This window comes from Vulpes vulpes, unplaced genomic scaffold, assembly GCF_048418805.1.
Source record: "Vulpes vulpes isolate BD-2025 unplaced genomic scaffold, VulVul3 Bu000000627, whole genome shotgun sequence".
Lineage (NCBI taxonomy): Eukaryota > Metazoa > Chordata > Mammalia > Carnivora > Canidae > Vulpes > Vulpes vulpes.
In genome coordinates, this window is record NW_027325667.1 from 1,524,979 (window position 1) to 1,547,234 (window position 22,256).

The 22,256-nt window shown below is 40.4% G+C and overlaps 1 protein-coding gene across 1 annotated transcript; it reads right to left on the reverse strand.

Annotated features, from left to right (window-relative positions):
* Positions 1-1,792: 1,792 nt before the first annotated feature.
* LOC140596379 (abnormal spindle-like microcephaly-associated protein homolog) lies at positions 1,793-5,213 on the reverse strand. The gene is given in 3 exon segments (XM_072745051.1): positions 1,793-2,762; positions 2,934-4,794; positions 4,797-5,213. Coding segments are annotated over 3 exon segments (2,799 nt in total). The 5' UTR covers positions 5,143-5,213; the 3' UTR covers positions 1,793-2,170.
* Between the last annotated feature and the right edge of the window lie 17,043 nt (positions 5,214-22,256).

Below are 22,256 nucleotides of genomic sequence, written 5' to 3' on the forward strand. Positions count from 1 at the left end.
GTCCGGGCCAGATCAGCTCAGGCTGTTGGCCATGATGGGTTCCCACTCCCCACAGGCCCTGGGGAGGAGCAGGAGACCTGATCAGAGTGACATTTTAAGATGTCATTCCACAAGCCAGGTTTGGAGTGAACAGGGCAGGATGAAGCAGAGAGACCATTAGGACACTGTTGAAATATCTCCTGGTGGAATTATGGTGGCTTCATCCTAGGCAAGGGCTAGAAATGAGAAGAGCCAGTAAAGGTAGAGCAATTCAAAGCAGGGATCCATGGTGCAGGGTTGACAGTAGAGAATCCGTGATGTGTGGGGCTAAATTTCAGACTTTCATCATGTCTACATTTGTATTTAAACTTCAAATGAAAAATTTAAAATGACTCGCATTGTGCAAGTTGTATGAAATATGTTAACAACTACAAGTCAAAGAATTAAGAACAATTCAAGTGGAATCTTCTGATCTATGTAACTTTTAGGGCCTGATCCAAGAATATATGGGGCTCTTTGTTTTAAAAAATATATATATATTGGGATGCCTGGGTGGCTCAGCAGTTGAGTGTCTGCCTTCGGCTCAGGGCATGATCCTGGAGTCTCAGGATCGAGTCCCACATCGGGCTCCCAGTGAGGAGCCTGCCTCCTATGTCTCTTCTATGTCCCTGCTTCTGTGTGTCTCTCTCATGAATGAATAAATAAAATCTTAAAAAATATATATTGGGGAAACAGTACTAGTAAATATTGAGGAGTCTCATGCTCTGAGTAGGTACTACCAGGAAATATTCTAAAACATGAAACTTTTCTCCTGAGGTCTCTGCACAGGCTATGGTGTTTTTCCTGGCTTTTTCATTTTTTTTTTAACCTAGAACGACATTATTTGAGTGAATTTTACTGTTCATCTTTGTCGTCTTTGCAACGTGCGATGCTAGTTTTTCTTTTTTTTTCTTTTTTTTTCTTTTTTTTCTTTTTTTTCTTTTTTAATTTTTTTTAATTAATTTTTATTGGTGTTCAATTTACCAACATACAGAAAAACACCCAGTGCTCATCCCGTCAAGTGTCCACCTCAGTGCCCGTCACCCATTCCGCTCCAACACCCGCCCTCCTCCCCCCTTCCACCACCCCTAGTTCGTTTCCCCGAGTTAGGAGTCTTTATGTTCTGTCTCCCTTCCTGATATTTCCCAACATTTCTTCTCCCTTCCTTTATATTCCCTTTCACTATTATTTATATTCCCCAAATGAATGAGAACATACACTGCTTGTCCTTCTCCGATTGACTTATTTCACTCAGCGTAATACCCTCCAGTTCCATCCACGTTGAAGCAAATGGTGGGTATTTGTCATTTCTAATGGCTGAGTAATATTCCATTGTATACATAGACCACATCTTCTTTATCCATCATCTTTCGATGGACACCGAGGCTCCTTCCACAGTTTGGCTATTGTGGCCATTGCTGATAGAAACATCGGGGTGCAGGTGTCCTGGCGTTTCATTGCATCTGAATCTTTGGGGTAAATCCCCAACAGTGCAATTGCTGGGTCGTAGGGCAGGTCTATTTTTAACTCTTTGAGGAACCTCCACACAGTTTTCCAGAGTGGCTGCACCAGTTCACATTCCCACCAACAGTGTAAGAGGGTTCCCTTTTCTCCGCATCCTCTCCAACATTTGTTGTTTCCTGCCTTGTTAATTTTCCCCATTCTCACTGGTGTGAGGTGGTATCTCATTGTGGTTTTGATTTGTATTTCCCTGATGGCAAGTGATGCAGAGCATTTTCTCATGTGCTTGTTGGCCATGTCCATGTCTTCCTCTGTGAGATTTCTCTTCATGTCTTTTGCCCATTTCATGATTGGGTTGTTTGTTTCTTTGGTGTTGAGTTTAATAAGTTCTTTATAGATTTTGGAAACTAGCCCTTTATCTGATACGTCATTTGCAAATATCTTCTCCCATTCTGTAGGTTGTCTTTTAGTTTTGTTGACTGTATCTTTTGCTGTGCAAAAGCTTCTTATCTTGATGAAGTCCCAATAGTTCATTTTTGCTTTTTTTGCATTTTTTTATTGTTACATATATATATTTTAATTTTAATACAGAGTCAGATTTTAGAAACTGTACCAAGGAGAGCCAAAAACACTTTACACATTCATGATTAGCTTTAGTATTTTTTACGGTACCTACTGAAAATGTTATTTACTAGTAAGGAATGCCAAGTGTGTCCATCACCATTTGAATAGCTTGTAGGGGATTTGTGATTTCTTCCATGTTATCTCTTCTCAAAACCCAATCTGGTTTAAGTCTTGAAACTATTCTGGTTCTTACAGGTGTTTCTGGAATAAAGGGAGTACTTATAGAAGAATTCATCTTTTGTTTATAAAGTGTTCTTTCAGTATTCATTTTATGTTTATGAGCTGTAAGCTTGTAGAGACTATAAATACAGTCAACAACTTTGGACTTACTTGGAACACTAGAGGCCCTATTCGTTGTCTTCAATAAAACAGCTAACAAACAGTAGGTTTTTGTAAAAATGCTTCCACACTTGTCTGCAACTTTGTCACCAGGTTTTTCTTGGTACATTTGCAAAAGGTCCAGCAGTGTATCTATGCAGTTTTCTGCATCAGAAACTGCTGCAGTAGTTTTCTCATACTTAGCGACATTAAGCACGACTTGTACAGCATATCTGATGACTTCCATACAAGGAATGCTACGATTACAACTTCGGATCAAAACAAATATTTTAGAAACTGCTCCACTCTGGGCCATGTTCTCGCAACAAAGAACATCTAGTTCTTTGTTGAATGTGAGAGCATCAACAATTATCATTCAGAGAAAATGGAGAGCTATACTTTCTGGAAGAATAGCTCGTGAACACTTCTTAATGATGAAAAGACATCAAGCTGCTTGTTTGATCCAAGCGAATTTGAATAGCTTGTAGGGGATTTGTGATTTCTTCACAAATCTAGTAACTACCTCTAGGTGCTTTAAGGCCTCAAGAATAGCAGAAAGGTGCTTCTAGGTCAAAAGATAATGAAGTGCAAGCGCAGTTCTTTTGTAAAGTTTGTTTTCTTCTCGAATCTCCCTGTTAACAAGTTGAAGACTTAGTCGTATAGCTTTAATTTTTGTACAATCATTTTTCTTCCTCCAAGAGTATCCTCTCCATAATGCCTGAATTCTACTGATTGCATTATTAAATTTTTCCTGTTTTTTACGGAGGAGGAAACGGCGTACTGCTTTCTGTATTACTGATGCAGCTCTATTCTGCTGGCTCATACATTCTGGAACTTCATGCTGACTTGTGAGGATGCTAGGGTATTTCTGAGCAAACCTCTTTTGCTGTAATCTTGTTCGAAACCACCTCTGGATACAGATGACTGCATTAACCTGCTTGTTAGTATTCTTCATAGACATGTGATGTTTATATGCTCTTTGAATTTTAAGAGCAGACAGGTGATAATATGCAGGTGCTGTGAAGTGAAGAAGTCTGATTTTGGTTCTTTGTTCTAAAATTCTTTTTCTTACTAACCAACCATGCACTAGTGCTTGTAGAACAACTGTAGATTTTTTAAATTCTACTTATTTTATCCTTTGACATTTTCCAGCCTTCCTGGCTCGTATATATCTCTGTATGGTCAAAGCAGCAGACTTCTGCCGGAGAAAGACCTGCCTTGCTTTGTATCTTCTAAAATTCGCTTGGATCAAACAAGCAGCTTGATATCTTTTCATCATTAAGAAGTGTTCACGAGCTATTCTTCCAGAAAGTATAGCTCTCCATTTTCTCTGAATGATAATTGTTGATGCTCTCACATTCAGAAACCGTGTTCTCTCCAGTTTGGTGTAGAAGCAACCTTGAATGATTTTAACAGCTTTTAATACAGCTAGATAGTCTTTACGTGCTTTCCAATACCTATACCAGGCTTGAATCTTGCAGGCAGCTTTCACTTGATGTAAATATTTCCTGGCTTTATAGCTCCTCCACACAGCCTGGATTTTTATGGTGCTATCTTTAATTTTCTGAAACCTCCGTTTCTGTATAAATCCTCTCGTTCTAGCTTGAATCATGATAATGCTGCTCCTAATTTGTAAATATACTTGTCTTTGATGTTTTGTAGACAAAAAGGCTCGGTGGTGATTTTGTAAGACGACTGCTGCCTTCCTGTACAATAAAAACTGCCTTCTTGTTTGCCACGTCCTGAAGTACTGCTGGAGGGTCACCGCAGCTCTTTTCTGCTGGACAAACCTTCTCCGACACACGGCCATCTGAAGGAAGTACTGAATGCGCAGGGCAGCACACTTCTGTGTTTCCAATTTCCCTGTGACCATCTCGCAGAAAGCTCTTTGAGTCCCTACCAGAGCCTCTCTCTGGGGGTACTCGGCCTCTTGTGAACAAGTGACCAGGGAAGCTCCACGCCACTTCTGAGTCCTAAGTGCTGAGCCGTGAACAGCTGCACACTGAGCTTCAGTTCTGCAAGAGCAGAAGGCAGACTGCTTAGCACTGGCTACCAGGTTTACCTCCGAGAGGGTTTTCAGTCTCTCTCTAACCTTCATGCCCCTAAAAGCAGCCTGAATAATTCGCACAGACTTCTGAACTGCCAAAAAATTTTCCCTTTCCACTTTTACTCGGATATAGGACCTAAAATAATTCTGTATTATAGCAACGGCGGTTTTCTTTGCTTGATAATCGAGTTTGGCTCTGTGCATTCGGTAGAATGACTGAATTCGTGTGGCAGCCGGGTGCCTATGCTGCATGTCCTCTTGCACCTTACAACTTCTATATGAAGACTGTGTACACACGACTGCCTGGGTGCGCACTGCAGTTAGTGCCTGTATCGTCTTTGGACAAAAATTACATTTGCTCTCAAGTGGAGATAATGCTTCCTTACTTTGGAGGCTTTAAAATGCTTCTGAATAATAGTGGCAGCCTGATGCTGTTCCTGAATCGGTTTCCTTAGGATCATGTCCCGGAAATCTGCTTCAGTACAGGCTGCTGCTGCATTCCTCAGTGCACTGTGTAGAAGAGCTTTCTTTTTATTTGCTCTATATTTTTCTTGTATTACTTTTGTAGCCCACTGGATCTCTTGGTAAAAAAGATACTGCCTATACATTCTGTATGTGCTTTGTATTATGATAGCAGCTCTGTGTTTTTCCCTTAAAAGCTGTCTTGCTTTCATTCCCTTATATGCAGCCTGAATGATCAAAGCAGAACGTCTCTGTCGAACAGAATTTTCTCTTTGCAATTTTGCAGCCCTGTATGTTCTGTAATGTTGGTGAATTAAAATGGAGGCATGTTTCCAGGTCTGAAATGTAACATATGTTCTGTGCATTCTGTAAGTGGCCTGGATGAGAACCGCAGCCCTGTGCATCTATTGCAGCTTCTTCTTTGCCACCAGCCTTGGGTAAGATGACTGGATTGTAATGACCGCTTTTTTTAATTTCAAGAATTGGTGCAAGTGATGCCTGGCACAAATGGTGGCCCGGGATTTTCTCTGAAAAAAAACAGTAGCTCTTTTGAGGGAAATGAACCTTTTCTTCACCACTAAAGATCTAAACGTGCTTTGAATAAGGGTCGCAGAGGAATGCATGTTTTTCAAATGTTCTCTTTGCCTTTGTGGATGTATCTTGCAAGAAGTTACTGTGGCCAAGTTCAAAAAGTGTGCTGCCTGTGTTCTCTTCTATGATTTTGATGGACTCTAGTCTCACATTTAGATCTCTCATCCATTTTGAGTTTATCTTTGTGTATGGTGAAAGAGAGTGGTCCAGTTTCATTCTTCTGCATGTGGATGTCCAATTTTCCCACCACCATTTATTGAAGAGACTGTCTTTCTTCCAGGGGATAGTCTTTCCTCCTTTATCGAATATTAGATGACCATATATTTCAGGGTCCACTTCTGGGTTCTCTATTCTGTTCCATTGATCTATGTGTCTGTTTTTGTGCCAGTACCACACTGTCTTGATGACCACAGCTTTGTAGTACAACCTGAAATCTGGCATTGTGATGCCCCCAGCTATGGTTTTCTTTTTTAAAATTCCCCTGGCTATTCGGGGTCTTTTCTGATTCCACACAAATCTTAAAATAATTTGTTCTAACTCGCTGAAGAAAGTCCATGGTATTTTGATAGGGATTGCATTAAACGTGTAAATTGCCCTGGGTAACATTGACATTTTTACAATATTAATTCTGCCAATCCATGAGCATGGAATATTTTTCCATCTCTTTGTGTCTTCCTCAATTTCTTTCAGAAGTGTTCTATAGTTTTTAGTGTACAGATCCTTTACCTCTTTGGTTAGGTTTATTCCTAGGTATCTTATGCTTTTGGGTGCAATTGTAAATGGGATTGACTCCTTAATTTCTCTTTCTTCAGTCTCATTGTTAGTGTATAGAAATGCCATTGATTTCTTTTTTTTTTAATTTTTTTTTTAATTTTATTTATTTATGATAGGCACACAGTGAGAGAGAGAAGCAGAGACACAGGCAGAGGGAGAAGCAGGCTCCATGCACCGGGAGCCCGACGTGGGATTCGATCCCGGGTCTCCAGGATCATGCCCCGGGCCAAAGGCAGGCGCCAAACCGCTGCGCCACCCAGGGATCCCTGATTTCTGGGCATTGATTTTGTATCCTGCCACGGTACCAAATTACTGTATGAGTTCTAGCAATCTTGGGGTGGAGGCTTTTGGGTTTTCTATATAGAGTATCATGTCATCAGTGAAGAGGGAGAATTTGACTTCTTCTTTGCCAATTTGAATGCCTTTAATGTCTTTTTGTTGTCTGATTGCTGAGGCGAGGACTTCCAGTACTCTGTTGAATAGCAGTGGTGAGAGTGGACATCCCTGTCCTGTTTCTGATCTTAGGGGAAAGGCTCCAAGTGCTTCCCCATTGAGAATGATATTTGCTGTGGGCTTTTCGTAGATGGCTTTTAAGGTGTCGAGGAAAGTTCCCTCTGTCCCGACATTCTGAAGGGTTTTGTTCAGGAATGGATGCTGTATTTTGTCAAATGCTTTCTCTGCATCTAATGAGAGTATCATATGGTTCTTGGTTTTTCTCTTGCTGATATGATGAATCACATTGATGGTTTTATGAGTGTTGAACCAGCCTTGTGTCCCGGGGATAAATCCTACTTGGTCATGGTGAATAATTTTCTTAATGTGTTGTTGGATCCTATTGGCTAGTATCTTGTTGAGAATTTTTGCATCCATGTTCATCAGGGATATTGGTCTGTAATTCTCCTTTTTGGTGGGGTCTTTGTCTGGTTTCGGAATTAAGGTGATGCTGGCCTCATAGAATGAATTTGGAAGTACTCCATCTCTTTCTATCTTTCCAAACAGCTTTAGTAGAATAGGTATGATTTCTTCTTTAAACGTTTGATAGAATTGCCCTGGGAAGCCATCTGGCCCTGGACTCTTGTGTCTTGGGAGGTTTTTGATGACTGCTTCAATTTCCTCTCTGGTTATTGGCCTTTTCAGGTTTCCTATTTCTTCCTGCTCCAGTTTTGGTAGTTTGTGGCTTTCCAGGAATGAGTCCATTTCTTCTAGATTTCCTAATTTATTGGCGTAGAGCTGTTCATAATATGTTTTTAAAATCGTTTGTATTTCCTTGGTGTTGGTAGTGATCTCTCTGTTCTCATTCATGATTTTAGTAATTTGAGTCTTCTCTCTCTTCTTTTTAATAAGGTTGGCTAATGGTTTATCTATCTTATTAATTCTTTAAAGGAACCAACTCCCGGTTCTGTTGATCTGTTCCACAGTTCTTTTCGTCTCGATTTCATTTAGTTCTGCTCGAATTTTAATTAACTGTCTTCTTCTGCTGGGGGTGGGGTCTATTTGTTGCTTTTTCTCTAGTTCCTTTATGTGTAAGGTGAGCTTTTGAATTTGAGTTCTTTCCAGTTTTTGAATGGATGCTTCTATTGCGATGTGTTTCCCCCTCAGTACTGCTTTTGCTGCATCCCAAAGATTTTGAATGGTTGTATCTTCATTCTCATTAGTTTCCATGAATCTTTTTAATTCTTCCTTAATTTCCTGGCTGACCTTTTCATCTTTTAGCAGGATGGTCCTTAACCTCCACGTGTTTGTGGTCCTTCCAAACTTATTGTTGTGATTAAGTTCTAATTTCAAGGCATTATGGTCTGAGAATATACAGGGGACTATCCCGATCTTTTGGTATCGGTTCAGACCCGATTTGTGACCCAGGATGTGGTCTATTCTGGAGAAAGTTCCACATGCACTTGAGAAGAATATGTATTCAGTTGAGTTTGGATGTAAAGTTCTATAGATATCTGTGAAATCCATCTGGTCCAGTGTATCATTTAAAGCTCTCGTTTCTTTGGAGATGTTGTGCTTAGAAGACCTATCGAGGGTAGAAAGAGCTAGATTGAAGTCACCAAGTATAAGCGTATTATTATCAAAGTATTTCTTGAGTTTGGTTATTAATTGGTTTAAATATTTGGCAGCTCCCACATTCGGGGCGTATATATTGAGGATTGTTAAGTCCTCTTGTTGGATAGATCCTTTGAGTATGAGATAGTGTCCCTCTTCATCTCTCACTATAGTCTTCGGGGTAAATTTTAATTTATCTGATATAAGGATGGCTACCCCTGCTTTCTTTTGAGGACCATTTGAATGGTAAATGGTTCTCCAACCTTTTATTTTCAGGTTGTAGGTGTCCTTCTGTCTAAAATGAGTCTCTTGTAGACAGCAAATAGATGGGTCCTGCTTTTTTATCCAGTCTGAATATATATATATCCTATTTCTCCACAACTAGCTTTATTTTCGCAAGCTGGAGCCATCAGTTGGTGGAAAATTAAATTTTATGGTAATGAGGTAACTCTAGCCAGATTAAATAATTTAAACAGCTGAATGCAGTCTTTACCTGTATGCCTATGAATCAATGCTCAGAATTTTCAGGGTCTGGCCTTCCCCTCCTCCTCCTCAAGGTGCTGCCCGATTGGTATGTGAGCCGAGTGCAATGACAGGGACATGGACTCTTGGAATGCTCTGGCAGTCCCTGTTCTGGACTGTTCCGCAGCTGGAGGGCTGCAGGACTGCTGGGGCTCTCCCTCGGCATCCTGTCAGGGCTTGCTCCAGAAGCTGGAGCCTGGGGACACCTCACAGTGTCTTCTCAGTCTTCATAGGAAGGGTCAAATCAGCTTCCCTGCAGACTCAAGTGAGTCAACAGGTGTCTTTAATCCTCTTGAGGTCCGGATCCAGAACAAAACAATCTCTGCTGCCTCCTGGATTGTCCAGCCCTTTTTGCCTGGCCTTGGCATCGTCTTCAGCAAACTGTCTAGGAAGAGTGTCAACAGACTCCTGGGCTCTGTGGTGGCAGTTTCGGACTTGCGCCCTGCTCTGGGGATCTCACAGTGGCATGGGAGAGCTAGAAATAAGGCTGCACTCTGAAAAAAGCCTCACAATTTACTTTGACAAGACTGTTCTGGGTAGCATGCAGTGCTTCTCTTATTGCTAAATCAAGAAGCCTCAGTAGGCCTCAGCCTCTGGCTTTCTCCTTCATTTTTCTAATATGTGTCCTCCTTCAGAACTTACGGTAGGAAGAGGAGATAAAGGGCCACATGTCTGGCTGCTCACTCCCCCTATTTTTGCCTCACCTCTTTCCTACACCCACTGAGGCAGGATTGTGAGCTCCCACCTTCTCATCTGATCTAGACACAGATATGAGACTCTATAGTCTAATCTGTCTGTCCTGGTTATTAATATGTCACAGGGGATTAAAAACATGGAAAATCCTTTTATATCTATGCATGCCATGGCATTCATGGCTCTGTCATGCTAGAAGGTCAAGAAAGCCAACTCGAGAATCAAAACTGACTCTCCATGCCGGGTGATATCTAGTATCTCCTTCCCTGGAACTATAAATCTTATGGCCCAACCAGAGGGAAAATAGTGGAATGGAACAAGTCTACAGGTAGAAATTAAAATGCATTGGGGAGCCTGGTGGGCTCAGTCAGTTAAGCGTCTGACTTCTTATTTCAACTGAGGTTGTAATCTCACAGGTCGGAAGATTGAGCACTGTGTGCTTAATTAAGATCCTCTCTCTCCCTCTCCCTAGGCCCTTCCTCCCCCCCCAAATAAAAACAATTAAAGAAATTAAATAACTTTTGTATTTGCAAAATATTATCTATATGACATTCACTTCTCTCTCAAAATTGACAGCACAGCCTGTACTTACAAACACTGTGGTAAATTAATATAAGGACACCAATCCCAAATAAGATGTGCTCATAAAGGGTTTCAGATATTCAAATAAAATTCTCTTGGCCTTCTACTCTACATATGGAATTTACTTTCTCAATTTACAGAACTGCTCCTATTTGTATTTTTTTCTATATGGCCTGTAAATCAATGTACTCTTCTGATTTAAAGTGTTCTGTGAATGGGGCATTCACTAAGACAGTTGTATTTCTATCAAACAAGTCAAGTTAATGCTCAAAACTTCAGGCATTGTATGAAGTGGGTTTTAAAAGATGTTCACTCTCTGAACTTGCACTAAATGCCAGGTTCAGTTCATTCACAAGCTATTTGGCAATAACTGACAGCCTCAGGACTATCACAGTAACAGAAATTATCCTCCATGGTAAATTAAGCTTTCAGAAGGATTTACAGTTAACCACCATTTATTGAGCAAAATACTAATGTCTGTGATAGTCTCTAACAATGTTTATTCCCCCACATATTACAAAAATAAAAATTTCTACTTGTACCTTTAATTCCTATGAATTTTTTTCTGGGTAATATAATTTTGGCTAGTTGTCAAAATACTGCCTCTAATTATTTTCTATTGATTTCTTAAAAAACATGTAACATATAAACTAAAGGCCTAAAATTCATTCGTTAATGGTTTCCTTTGTTGGGCAGAAACCTTTTAGATAGTGACACTGTCCCACATGTTTATTTTTACTTTTGTTGCATGTGTTTTTGGTGTCACATGCAAAAAGTTATTGCCAAATCAACATCAAAAAGCTTCTTTCCTGGGACACCTGGGTGGCTCAGCGGCTGAGCGCCTGCCTTTGGCTCAGGGCATGATTCCAGAGTCCCAGGATCGAGTCCCACATCGGGCTCCCTGCATGGAGCCTGCTTCTCCCTATGCCTATGTCTCTGTTTCTCTCTGTGTGTCTCTCATGAATAAATAAATAAAATCTTAAAAAAAAAAAAAAACTTCTTCCCTATGTTTTCTCCTAGGAGTTTTACAGGTTTTTTTTTTTTTAAAAAAGGTTTGATTTATTTATTCATGAGAGACACAGAGAGAGACAGAGACAGAGAGAGAGAGAGAGAGGCAGAGACACAGGCAGAGGAGGAGCAGACTCCATGCAGGGAGCCCGACACTGGACTCGATCCCAGGACTCCAGGATCATGCCATGGGCCGAAGGCAAGCACCAAACCATTGAGCCACCCAGGGATCCCCATTTTCAGGTTTTAAATTCAAGTCTTTAATCCATTTGAATTGATCTTTTTATAGGGTATAAGACAAGGTTAAATTTCATTCTTTTTCATACAGAGATTCAGTTTTCCCATCACCTGTTATTGAAGAGACTATCCTTTGCCCATTGTGTATTCCTGACACTTTTCGTCAGAGACAGTTGTCTTTCTAAGTGTCAGTTTATTTCTGGGCTATTTTGTTCCATTGCTCTATTTGTTTCCATGACAGTCCCATACTGTTCTGATTACTATAGTTTTGTAATAAAGATTGAAATCAGGCAATGTGATACCTCCTTCTTTTGTCTTCTTTCTCAAGATTGCTTTGGCTGTTCAGAATCTTTTGTGGTCCTACGCAAATTTCAAGATTTTTTCCTTGTGTTTGCAAAAATGCTACTGGGATTTTTATAGAGACTGCACTGAAACTGTACATCACTTTGGATAATGTGGACATTTAACAATCTTAATTTAATCACAGTGATTGATCTATGGAAGCTTTTCTATAAATCATGGCTCCTTTATAGATCCCAATTCAGTAGCAAAGAGTCAGTTAAATTCTATTTTCACTTAAATACAACTTTAAACAAGCCAAGTAACCCCCAATAAGAAAACAACAACTCAAGTTTACTAAGAGTGAAGTAATAGTTTTTCCTCAGTAGGAAGGATTTCTCATTCTTTAAGTAATGATATACATATTACTGATAAAGCCCACTCATGTAGTACCTAATGCATACCAGTACTATATTAAATGCTTTAAATTTATCATTTTATGTAAACCTCCAAAACTAGCAAATAGGATGGCACTGCAGTCTCCATTTGAAAGAGAAGGAATGAGTCTCAGAGATGTGTAGCAATTGGTAGAAAGAGATTATGAATAAAATCATACCTTGACCTCTATGTGATACCTCTTCCATTAAGTTCTTAATAACAGTCTAGGTCTGTATTTCTAACACCATGTTTGGGGAGGAGGTCATAAATTATGATACAATTTGAAATAAAAAGAAATTTGGCTGAGAATAAATTCTGGTGATGTGATAAAAAAAAAGATAAATAGTGTATGATTTTCAAATTCTTCAAAGCAACTTATTTTAGGATAAAAAAGTATAGTCTAACAAAAGATTCATACAATACCTGGTTTGTGTAACAAATGATTAATTTCAACCAGCATGTGGCCTCTATGATGGGCTCCACACCCTAGTATTATTCATTCTTTCCCTATGAATAACTTCCCTCTTAAGTAACAACCAGCAACATGAGGTGCCTGAGTGGCTCAGCAGTTAAGCATCTGCCTTCAGCTTGGGTCATGATCCAAGGTCCTGGGATTAAGCCCTGCTCAACAGGGAATCTGCTTCTCCCTCTCCCTCTGCCCTTTCCCCTGCTCATGCTCTCCCTCTCATTAATTAATTTTTTAAAAACCTGGTGACACGGATAGGATGTCATTTCCATGAGTAGGCTAAAGATTGTGAACTTGTATTGCTGGTAGACTATCTATTGTTTCTTTGCTTGCACACAGTGATGAAGCAAGCTGCCATACTGAAGAGGCCAACATGGCAAGAAACTAAGGGAAGTCACTGGCCAAAAGCCAATGAGGATATGAAAACCTCAGTCTGATACTGGCAAGGAACTCCGTGCTGTGAAGACCTACTGAGTGAGAATGGATGTGCTGTATTCTTCCCCACTCAACCCTTCACATGAGACCACAGATCATGATTCAGGCCTTGTGAAAGACTATGAAACAGAGGGCCCAACTGAGCCATGCCCAATTTCTTACCCATAGAAACTAGAAGATGATGTGTGTATACTGCTATAAGCTTCTAAGTTTTACATTTTTGTTATAAAACAACAAATAATGATACATACAATATTACTGTTAAAATAATTCAATTATTCTAACTACTGATAATTATATTTAATTTTAATTTCCTTGAATCCATATCCTTAGCATAATTTTAATACTTATATCAACAATTCAAATATATATTTAACTAAATTAATGGGAATTATGTTCAGAAGTAAAACACTGACTAATAAGTGAAGGATCAAAGAGCCACACATGGTGAAGATTTCAAACTCTGGTGCTTAGTGTCCTCCAAAAGGAAGATGAAAAGATCAAATTAAGGAAAACCACTAATGAAGCATGCAATTTTCCCCAACTACTGAATTTCTTAGTTCAGGCTGAGTTACATTAGGAAGATTACTATAGCCAGTCAGGAATTCTATTGACTTAACTTTGTTCTCAAATATTTTCAAAGAAAGTATCTCATTATTTATTTTTTAGCTTATTTCTAAAGCATTTCAGCCATGGTTATGGAAACACAAGTAGCCTACCCAAATTATTAATCACGAGGATACTTCCATATCTGAGGAGAATAAGAATGAAAGTGTAAATATCAGCCATTGTAAAACCACTGAACTTTTTTTTTTTTTTTTTTTTGCTGTCATACGATTCATCTTCATTAACCAAATTAAGGTTATATATTGACATGATAAATATTTTGTAAGGTAGAAGAGCATTTTCGTACCAGTGATAAATCTGGATGAAGGCATAATTCATGATAAAGTATAAAAAGGTTTCTAAGGCTACTTGGTACCACTTCAGTGCCGTACTATATGACGGTACGTCAAAAATCAAATCTTTGGTAGAAATTAGGAATGACATCCAGGGAAATGCTTATATGAAAAGTGTAGGGGAGGGGCAAGATGGCGGCAGAGCAGGGTCTCCAAGTCACCTGTCCTCAACAAATTACCTAGAAAACCATCCAATCATCCTGAAAATCTACGAATTCGGCCTGAGATTTAAAGAGAGACCAGCTGGAACGCTGCAGTGAGAAGAGTTCGCGCTTCTATCAAGGAGGAAGACGGGAAAAAGAAATAAAGACACAAAAGGCCTCCAAGGGGGAGGAGCCACAGGAGCCGGGCTGAGGCCGGGGCGAGTGTCCCCAGGACAGGAGAGCCCCGTCCCGGAGGAGCAGGAGCTGCACCAACCTTCCCGGGGGAAAGGCCTCCCGGGGAATTGGAGCAGGATCCCCAGAAAGGCGGGGATGCCCTCGGGCTCCCGGGGACAGTAACAGAGGAACCGCGCCCCGGAGAGTGCGCCGAGCTCCCTAAGGGCTGCAGCGCTCGGCGGGACCCGGAGCAGCTCCGAGGGGCTCTGGCGGCGGCTCCGCGGAGGGGGCTGCGGGGCTCCGGGAGCAGCTCGGAGGGGCTCGAATGCGGCTCCGCGGAGGGGGCTGCGGGGCGGGAGCGCAAATCCAACAGCGCAGGCCCCGGAGCCCAGGGCGCCGGGACACAGCCCAGGATCCGGCCTCCCCCGGGACAGGCAGAGGCCGGGAGGGCCCAGGACAGCGAGGACGCTCCTGCCCCGAGCTGAGCAGATCAGCGGCCCCGCCCGGGAGCCCGCAGGCCCTGCAGACGGAGAGCCCCGGAGCTACTGCGGGAGCTGACTCCAGGGTCCCAGAGCTGCCCCCGCCACTGTGGCTTCCTCCTGGGGCCTGACGGGGCGAACAACCCCCACCGAGCCCTGCAGCAGGCAGGGGCGGAGCAGCTCCCCCAAGTGCTAACACCTGAGAATCGGCACAGCAGGCCCCTCCCCCAGAAGACCAAGGAGACCGACCAGTTCCAGGGGAAGTCAAGGGACTTAAAGTATACAGAATCGGAAGATACTCCCCCGTGTTTTTTTTGGTTTTTTGTTTTTGTTTTTGTTTTTGTTTTTGTTTTGTTTTTTTTTAATTAATTTTTATTGGTGTTCAATTTACCAACATACAGAAAAACACCCAGTGCTCATCCCGTCAAGTGTCCACCTCAGTGCTTTTGTTTTTGTTTTGTTTTGTGCTTTTTTTTTCTCTCTTTCTTCTTGATTTCTGATTGCTTCCCCCACCCCCTTTTTTTTTCTTTTTTCTCCTTTTTTCTTTCTTTTTCTTCTCTTTTTCCCCTTTTTTTTCTTCTTTCTCTTTTTTCTTTTTCTCTTTTCTTTCCTTCTCTCTCTTTTTCTCCTTTCCCCAATACAACTTGTTTTTGGCCACTCTGCGCTCAGCAAAATGACTAGAATGAAAACCTCACCTCAAAAAAAAGAATCAGAAACAGCCCACTCTCCCACAGAGTTACAAAATATGGATTACAATTCAATGTCAGAAAGCCAATTCAGAAGCACTATTTTACAGCTACTGGTGGCTCTAGAAAAAACCATAAAGGACTCAAGAGACTTCATGACTGCAGAATTTAGATCCAATCAGGCAGAAATTAAAAATCAATTAAATGAGATGCAATCCAAGCTAGAAGTCCTAACGACGAGGGTTAACGAGGTGGAAGAACGAGTGAGTGACATAGAAGACAAGTTGATGGCAAAGAGGGAAACTGAGGAAAAAAGAGACAAGCAATTAAAAGATCATGAGGATAGATTAAGGGAAATGAATGACAGCCTGAGGAAGAAAAACCTACGTTTAATTGGGGTTCCTGAGGGCGCCGAAAGGGCCAGAGGGCCAGAATATGTATTTGAACAAATCCTAGCTGAAAACTTTCCTAATCTGGGAAGGGAAACAGGCATTCAGATCCAGGAAATAGAGAGGTCCCCCGCTAAAATCAACAAAAACTGTTCAAAACATCGACATTTAATAGTGAAGCTTGCAAATTCCAAAGATAAGGAGAAGATCCTTAAAGCAGCAAGAGAAAAAAAGTCCCTGACTTTTATGGGGAGGAATATTAGGGTAACAGCAGACCTCTCCACAGAGACCTGGCAGGCCAGAAAGGGCTGGCAGGATATATTCAGGGTCCTAAATGAAAAGAACATGCAACCAAGAATACTTTACCCAGCAAGGCTTTCATTCAAAATGGAAGGAGAAATAAGGAGCTTCCAAGACAGGCAGGAACTGAAAGAATATGTAACCTCCAAACCAGCTCTGCAAGAAATTTTAAGGGGGACTCTTAAAATCCCCCTTTAAGAAGAAGTTGAGTGGAACAATCCACAAAAACAAGGACTGAATAGATATGATGACACTAAACTCATATCTATCAATAGTAACTCTGAACGTGAACGGGCTTAATGACCCCATCAAAAGGCGCAGGGTTTCAGACTGGATAAAAAAGCAGGACCCATCTATTTGCTGTCTACAAGAGACTCATTTTAGACAGAAGGACACCTACAACCTGAAAATAAAAGGTTGGAGAACCATTTACCATTCAAATGTTCCTCAAAAGAAAGCAGGGGTTGCCATCCTTATATCAGATAAATTAAAATTTACCCCAAAGACTATAGTGAGAGATGAAGAGGGACACTATCTCATACTCAAAAGATCTATCCAACAAGAGGACTTAACAATCCTCAATATATATGCCCCAAATGTGGGAGCTGCCAAATATTTAAACCAATTAATAACCAAACTCAAGAAATACCTTGATAATAATACACTTATACTTGGTGACTTCAATCTAGCTCTTTCTACCCTGGATAGGTCTTCTAAGCACAACATCTCCAAAGAAACGAGAGCTTTAAATGATACACTGGACGAGATGGATTTCACAGATATCTACAGAACTTTACATCCAAACTCAACTGAATACACATTCTTCTCAAGTGCATGTGGAACTTTCTCCAGAATAGACCACATCCTGGGTCACAAATCGGGTCTGAACCAATACCAAAAGATCGGGATAGTCCCCTGTATATTCTCAGACCATAATGCCTTGAAATTAGAACTTAATCACAACAAGAAGTATGGAAGGACCACAAACACGTGGAGGTTAAGGACCATCCTGCTAAAAGATGAAAAGGTCAACCAGGAAATTAAGGAAGAATTAAAAAGATTCATGGAAACTAATGAGAATGAAGATACAACCGTTCAAAATCTTTGGGATGCAGCAAAAGCAGTCCTGAGGGGGAAATACATCGCAATACAAGCATCCATTCAAAAACTGGAAAGATCTCAAATTCAAAAGCTCACCTTACACATAAAGGAACTAGAGAAAAAGCAACAAATAGACCCCACCCCCAGCAGAAGAAGACAGTTAATTAAAATTCGAGCACAACTCAATGATATCGAGACCAAAAGAACTGTGGAACAGATCAACAGAACCAGGAGTTGGTTCTTTGAAAGAATTAATAAGATAGATAAACCATTAGCCAACCTTATTAAAAAGAAGAGAGAGAAGACTCAAATTAATAAAATCATGAATGAGAAAGGGGACATCACTACCAACACCAAGGAAATACAAACGATTTTAAAAACATATTATGAACAGCTGTACGCCAATAAATTAGGAAATCTAGAAGCAATGGACGCATTCCTGGAAAGCCACAAACTACCAAAACTGGAGCAGGAAGAAATAGAAAACCTGAACAGGCCAATAATCAGGGAGGAAATTGAAGCAGTCATCAAAAACCTCCCAAGACACAAGATTCCAGGGCCAGATGGCTTCCCCGGGGAATTGTATCAAACGTTTAAAGAAGAAATCATACCTATTCTACTAAAGCTGTTTGGAAAGATAGAAAGAGATGGAGTACTTCCAAATTCGTTCTATGAGGCCAGCATCACCTTAATTCTGAAACCAGACAAAGACCCCACCAAAAAGGAGAATTACAGACCAATATCCCTGATGAACATGGATGCAAAAATTCTCAACAAGATACTAGCCAATAGGATCCAACAACACATTAAGAAAATTATTCACCATGACCAAGTAGGATTTATCCCTGGGACACAAGGCTGGTTCAACACTCGTTAAACCATCAATGTGATTCATCATATCAGCAAGAGAAAAACCAAGAACCATATGATCCTCTCATTAGATGCAGAGAAAGCATTTGACAAAATACAGCATCCATTCCTGATCAAAACCCTTCAGAGTGTTGGGATAGAGGGAACTTTCCTCGACACCTTAAAAGCCATTTACGAAAAGCCCACAGCAAATATTCTCAATGGGGAAGCACTGGGAGCCTTTACCCTAAGATCAGGAACAAGACAGGGATGTCCACTCTCACCACTGCTGTTCAACATAGTTCTGGAAGTCCTCGCCTCAGCAATCAGACAACAAAAAAACATTAAAGGCATTCAAATTGGCAAAGAAGAAGTCAAAGTCTCCCTCTTCGCTGATGACATGATACTCTACATAGAAAACCCAAAAGCCTCTACCCCAAGATTGCTAGAACTCATACAGCAATTTGGTAGTGTGGCAGGATACAAAATCAATGCCCAGAAATCAATGGCATTTCTATACACTAACAATGAGACTGAAGAAAGAGAAATTAAGGAGTCAATCCCATTTACAATTGCACCCAAAAGCATAAGATACCTAGGAATAAACCTAACCAAAGAGGTGAAGGATATATACCCTAAAAACTATAGAACACTTCTGAAAGAAATTGAGGAAGACACAAAGAGATGGAAAAATATTCCATGCTCATGGATTGGCAGAATTAATATTGTAAAAATGTCAATGTTACCCAGGGCAATATACACGTTTAATGCAATCCCTATCAAAATACCATGGACTTTCTTCAGAGAGTTAGAACAAATTATTTTAAGATTTGTGTGGAATCAGAAAAGACCCCGAATAGCCAGGGGAATTTTAAAAAAGAAAACCATAGCTGGGGGCATCACAATGCCAGATTTCAGGTTGTACTACAAAGCTGTGGTCATCAAGACAGTGTGGTACTGGCACAAAAACAGACACATAGATCAATGGAACAGAATAGAGAACCCAGAAGTGGACCCTGAAATGTACGGTTATCTAATATTCGATAAAGGAGGAAAGACTATCCATTGGAAGAAAGACAGTCTCTTCAATAAATGGTGCTGGGAAAATTGGACATCCACATGCAGAAGAATGAAACTGGACCACTCTCTTGCACCATACACAAAGATCAACTCAAAATGGATGAGAGATCTAAATGTGAGACAAGATTCCATCAAAATCCTAGAGGAGAATACAGGCAACACCCTTTTTGAACTTGGCCACAGTAACTTCTTGCAAGATACATCCACAAAGGCAAAAGAAACAAAAGCAAAAATGAACTATTGGGACTTCATCAAGATAAGAAGCTTTTGCACAGCAAAGGATACAGTCAACAAAACTAAAAGACGACCTACAGAATGGGAGAAGATATTTGCAAATGACATATCAGATAAAGGGCTAGTTTCCAAAATCTATAAAGAACTTATTAAACTCAACACCAAAGAAACAAACAATCCAATCATGAAATGGGCAAAAGACATGAAGAGAAATCTCACAGAGGAAGACATGGACATGGCCAACAAGCACATGAGAAAATGCTCTGCATCACTTGCCATCAGGGAAATTCAAATCAAAACCACAATGAGATACCACCTCACACCAGTGAGAATGGGGAAAATTAACAAGACGGGAAACCACAAATGTTGGAGAGGATGCGGAGAAAAGGGAACCCTCTTACACTGTTGGTGGGAATGTGAACTGGTGCAGCCACTCTGGAAAACTGTGTGGAGGTTCCTCAAAGAGTTAAAAATAGACCTGCCCTACGACCCAGCAATTGCACTGTTGGGGATTTACCCCAAAGATTCAGATGCAATGAAACGTCGGGACACCTGCACCCCGATGTTTCTTTTTTTTTTTTATTTTATTTATTTATTTATTTATTTATTTATTTATTTATTTATTTTTTAATTTTTTTTCAATTTATTTATTTATGATAGTCATACAGAGAGCGAGAGAGAGAGAGAGAGAGAGAGAGGCAGAGACACAGGCAGAGGGAGAAGCAGGCTCCATGCAGGGAGCCCGACGTGGGATTCGATCCCGGGTCTCTGGGATCGCACCCTGGGCCAAAGGCAGGCGCTAAACCGCTGCGCCACCCAGGGATCCCCACCCCGATGTTTCTATCAGCAATGGCCACAATAGCCAAACTGTGGAAGGAACCTCGGTGTCCATCGAAAGATGAATGCATAAAGAAGATGTGGTTTATGTATACAATGGAATATTACTCAGCAATTAGAAACGACAAATACCCACCATTTGCTTCAACGTGGATGGAACTGGAGGGTATTATGCTGAGTGAAATAAGTCAATCGGAGAAGGACAAACAGTGTATGTTCTCATTCATTTGGGGAATATGAATTATAGTGAAAGGGAATATAAAGGAAGGGAAAAGAAATGTTGGGAAATATCAGGAAGGGAGACAGAACATAAAGACTCCTAACTCGGGGAAACGAACTAGGGGTGGTGGAAGGGGAGGAGGGCGGGTGTTGGAGGGGAATAGGTGACGGGCACTGAGGTGGACACTTGACGGGATGAGCCCTGGGTGTTTTTCTGTATGTTGGTAAATTGAACACCAATAAAAGTTAATTAAAAAAAAAAGTGTAATACACCATGTGAGGCACTTCTAAACACTAAATTCCAAAGATTATGTAGCTACACTCTCTCACCAGCATCCTCATCACAGTTATCTTTATGAGTATGGATACACATGAGCGTAAAGTTAAACAAAATGGAATAAAGCCAGTTTTGTACTCTTAGGCATTTTTCACAATAACATCAATAGCAAAATAATAAAAATAGTACTAGCAATTTAAATAAATTTTGGTATCATCAAAAAGAAAATTACTGAGCCATCAAGCATTCTTGTTCCAACCTGGATACTCAGCAGAACAAGCTAAATGCAGAGTCCTTCTATTTGACACATTGACAGAAAGGCATTAGTGAGTTTTTTTGTTTGTATTGTTTGACTGTCTGCCTGCTTTAGATAATTAATTGGAAGTTATAATTATTATCTCTAAGTACAGCACGTAGGACTAAATGGTTTAAATAATTCTTCAAATGATGAATTTTTAAAACACTGATTTTGTTGATAGAGAAGTGCAGGAAAGGTATTTATACCTGCTGCATCAGAGAAGTATAAAATGTGTCAGGTTAGCTTGGTGGAGGGTTCAGAACAGATAAAGAAGGGAAAGCAGCTATGTTACTTCAAGGAAGAAGTTATGATGCCCCCCTACACAGGGGAAAGGGGGGTGCTCAGATGGTAAATACGTTTCACTGTCAGTTTTAATAGTCTTACAAGGTATGTATAATGTCACAATTATATAGAGACAGAGAATTCTAGAAAACCTATCTTTGGAATTTCGTAAAACCTATTTATAAATATTGATAAAATTTTTTAAATTAAAAATATTTTTAGACAGATGCTCTTGTCACCAGGTCCCTCGGGATCCATCCAGACTCAAATGGAAATGAGTTATACATAAATACTGCTCCTGTCAATGGGAAGTCACTCCATAAATGTCCTTAGCACCACAGTTGAAAGTTCAGTCAATAGGCATACAACGCAGCCCTCAGCGTCACTCCTGTGAAAAACACAGGAAGCAAAAGCACTGCAGGAAGGTGAGCAAATGCTTTCACTCCAGGTTGGATGGGAGGGTGACAGGTGGCAGTAGTAGAAACAAAAAGTGTCTCTCTTGAGGAGGAGGAGAAGAGATAACCCTCTATCCTACCATCTGCAGGAAGCAGATGATGAAAAAGCATTCGAGCAAATTCAACACCATAATAAAAGCCTTCTGCAGACTAGTAATAGAGGGGAACAATCTCAATCTGACAAAGATGATGTAGAAATAGCTTACAGCTAAAATCAGTCTTAATAATTAACCCCTTGATGATTTCTCCTAAGAGTGAATGTACAGTAAGAATGTACAGTCTTGCCACTTTTATTTAGCATAGTGCTGGACAGTCTAGCTAGTAAAATGAAGAAGGAAAATAAATAAAGGATACATTGTTCCAGAAGACAGAAATGAAACAGTAATAATTCACAGACAGCACAACTGGTTATGTACCGATTCCCAAAGAAACTCCATAAAACTTACTAGAACTAGTAAGTTGCCTTATAAAAAGAGCAGGACTCTGCTTAATA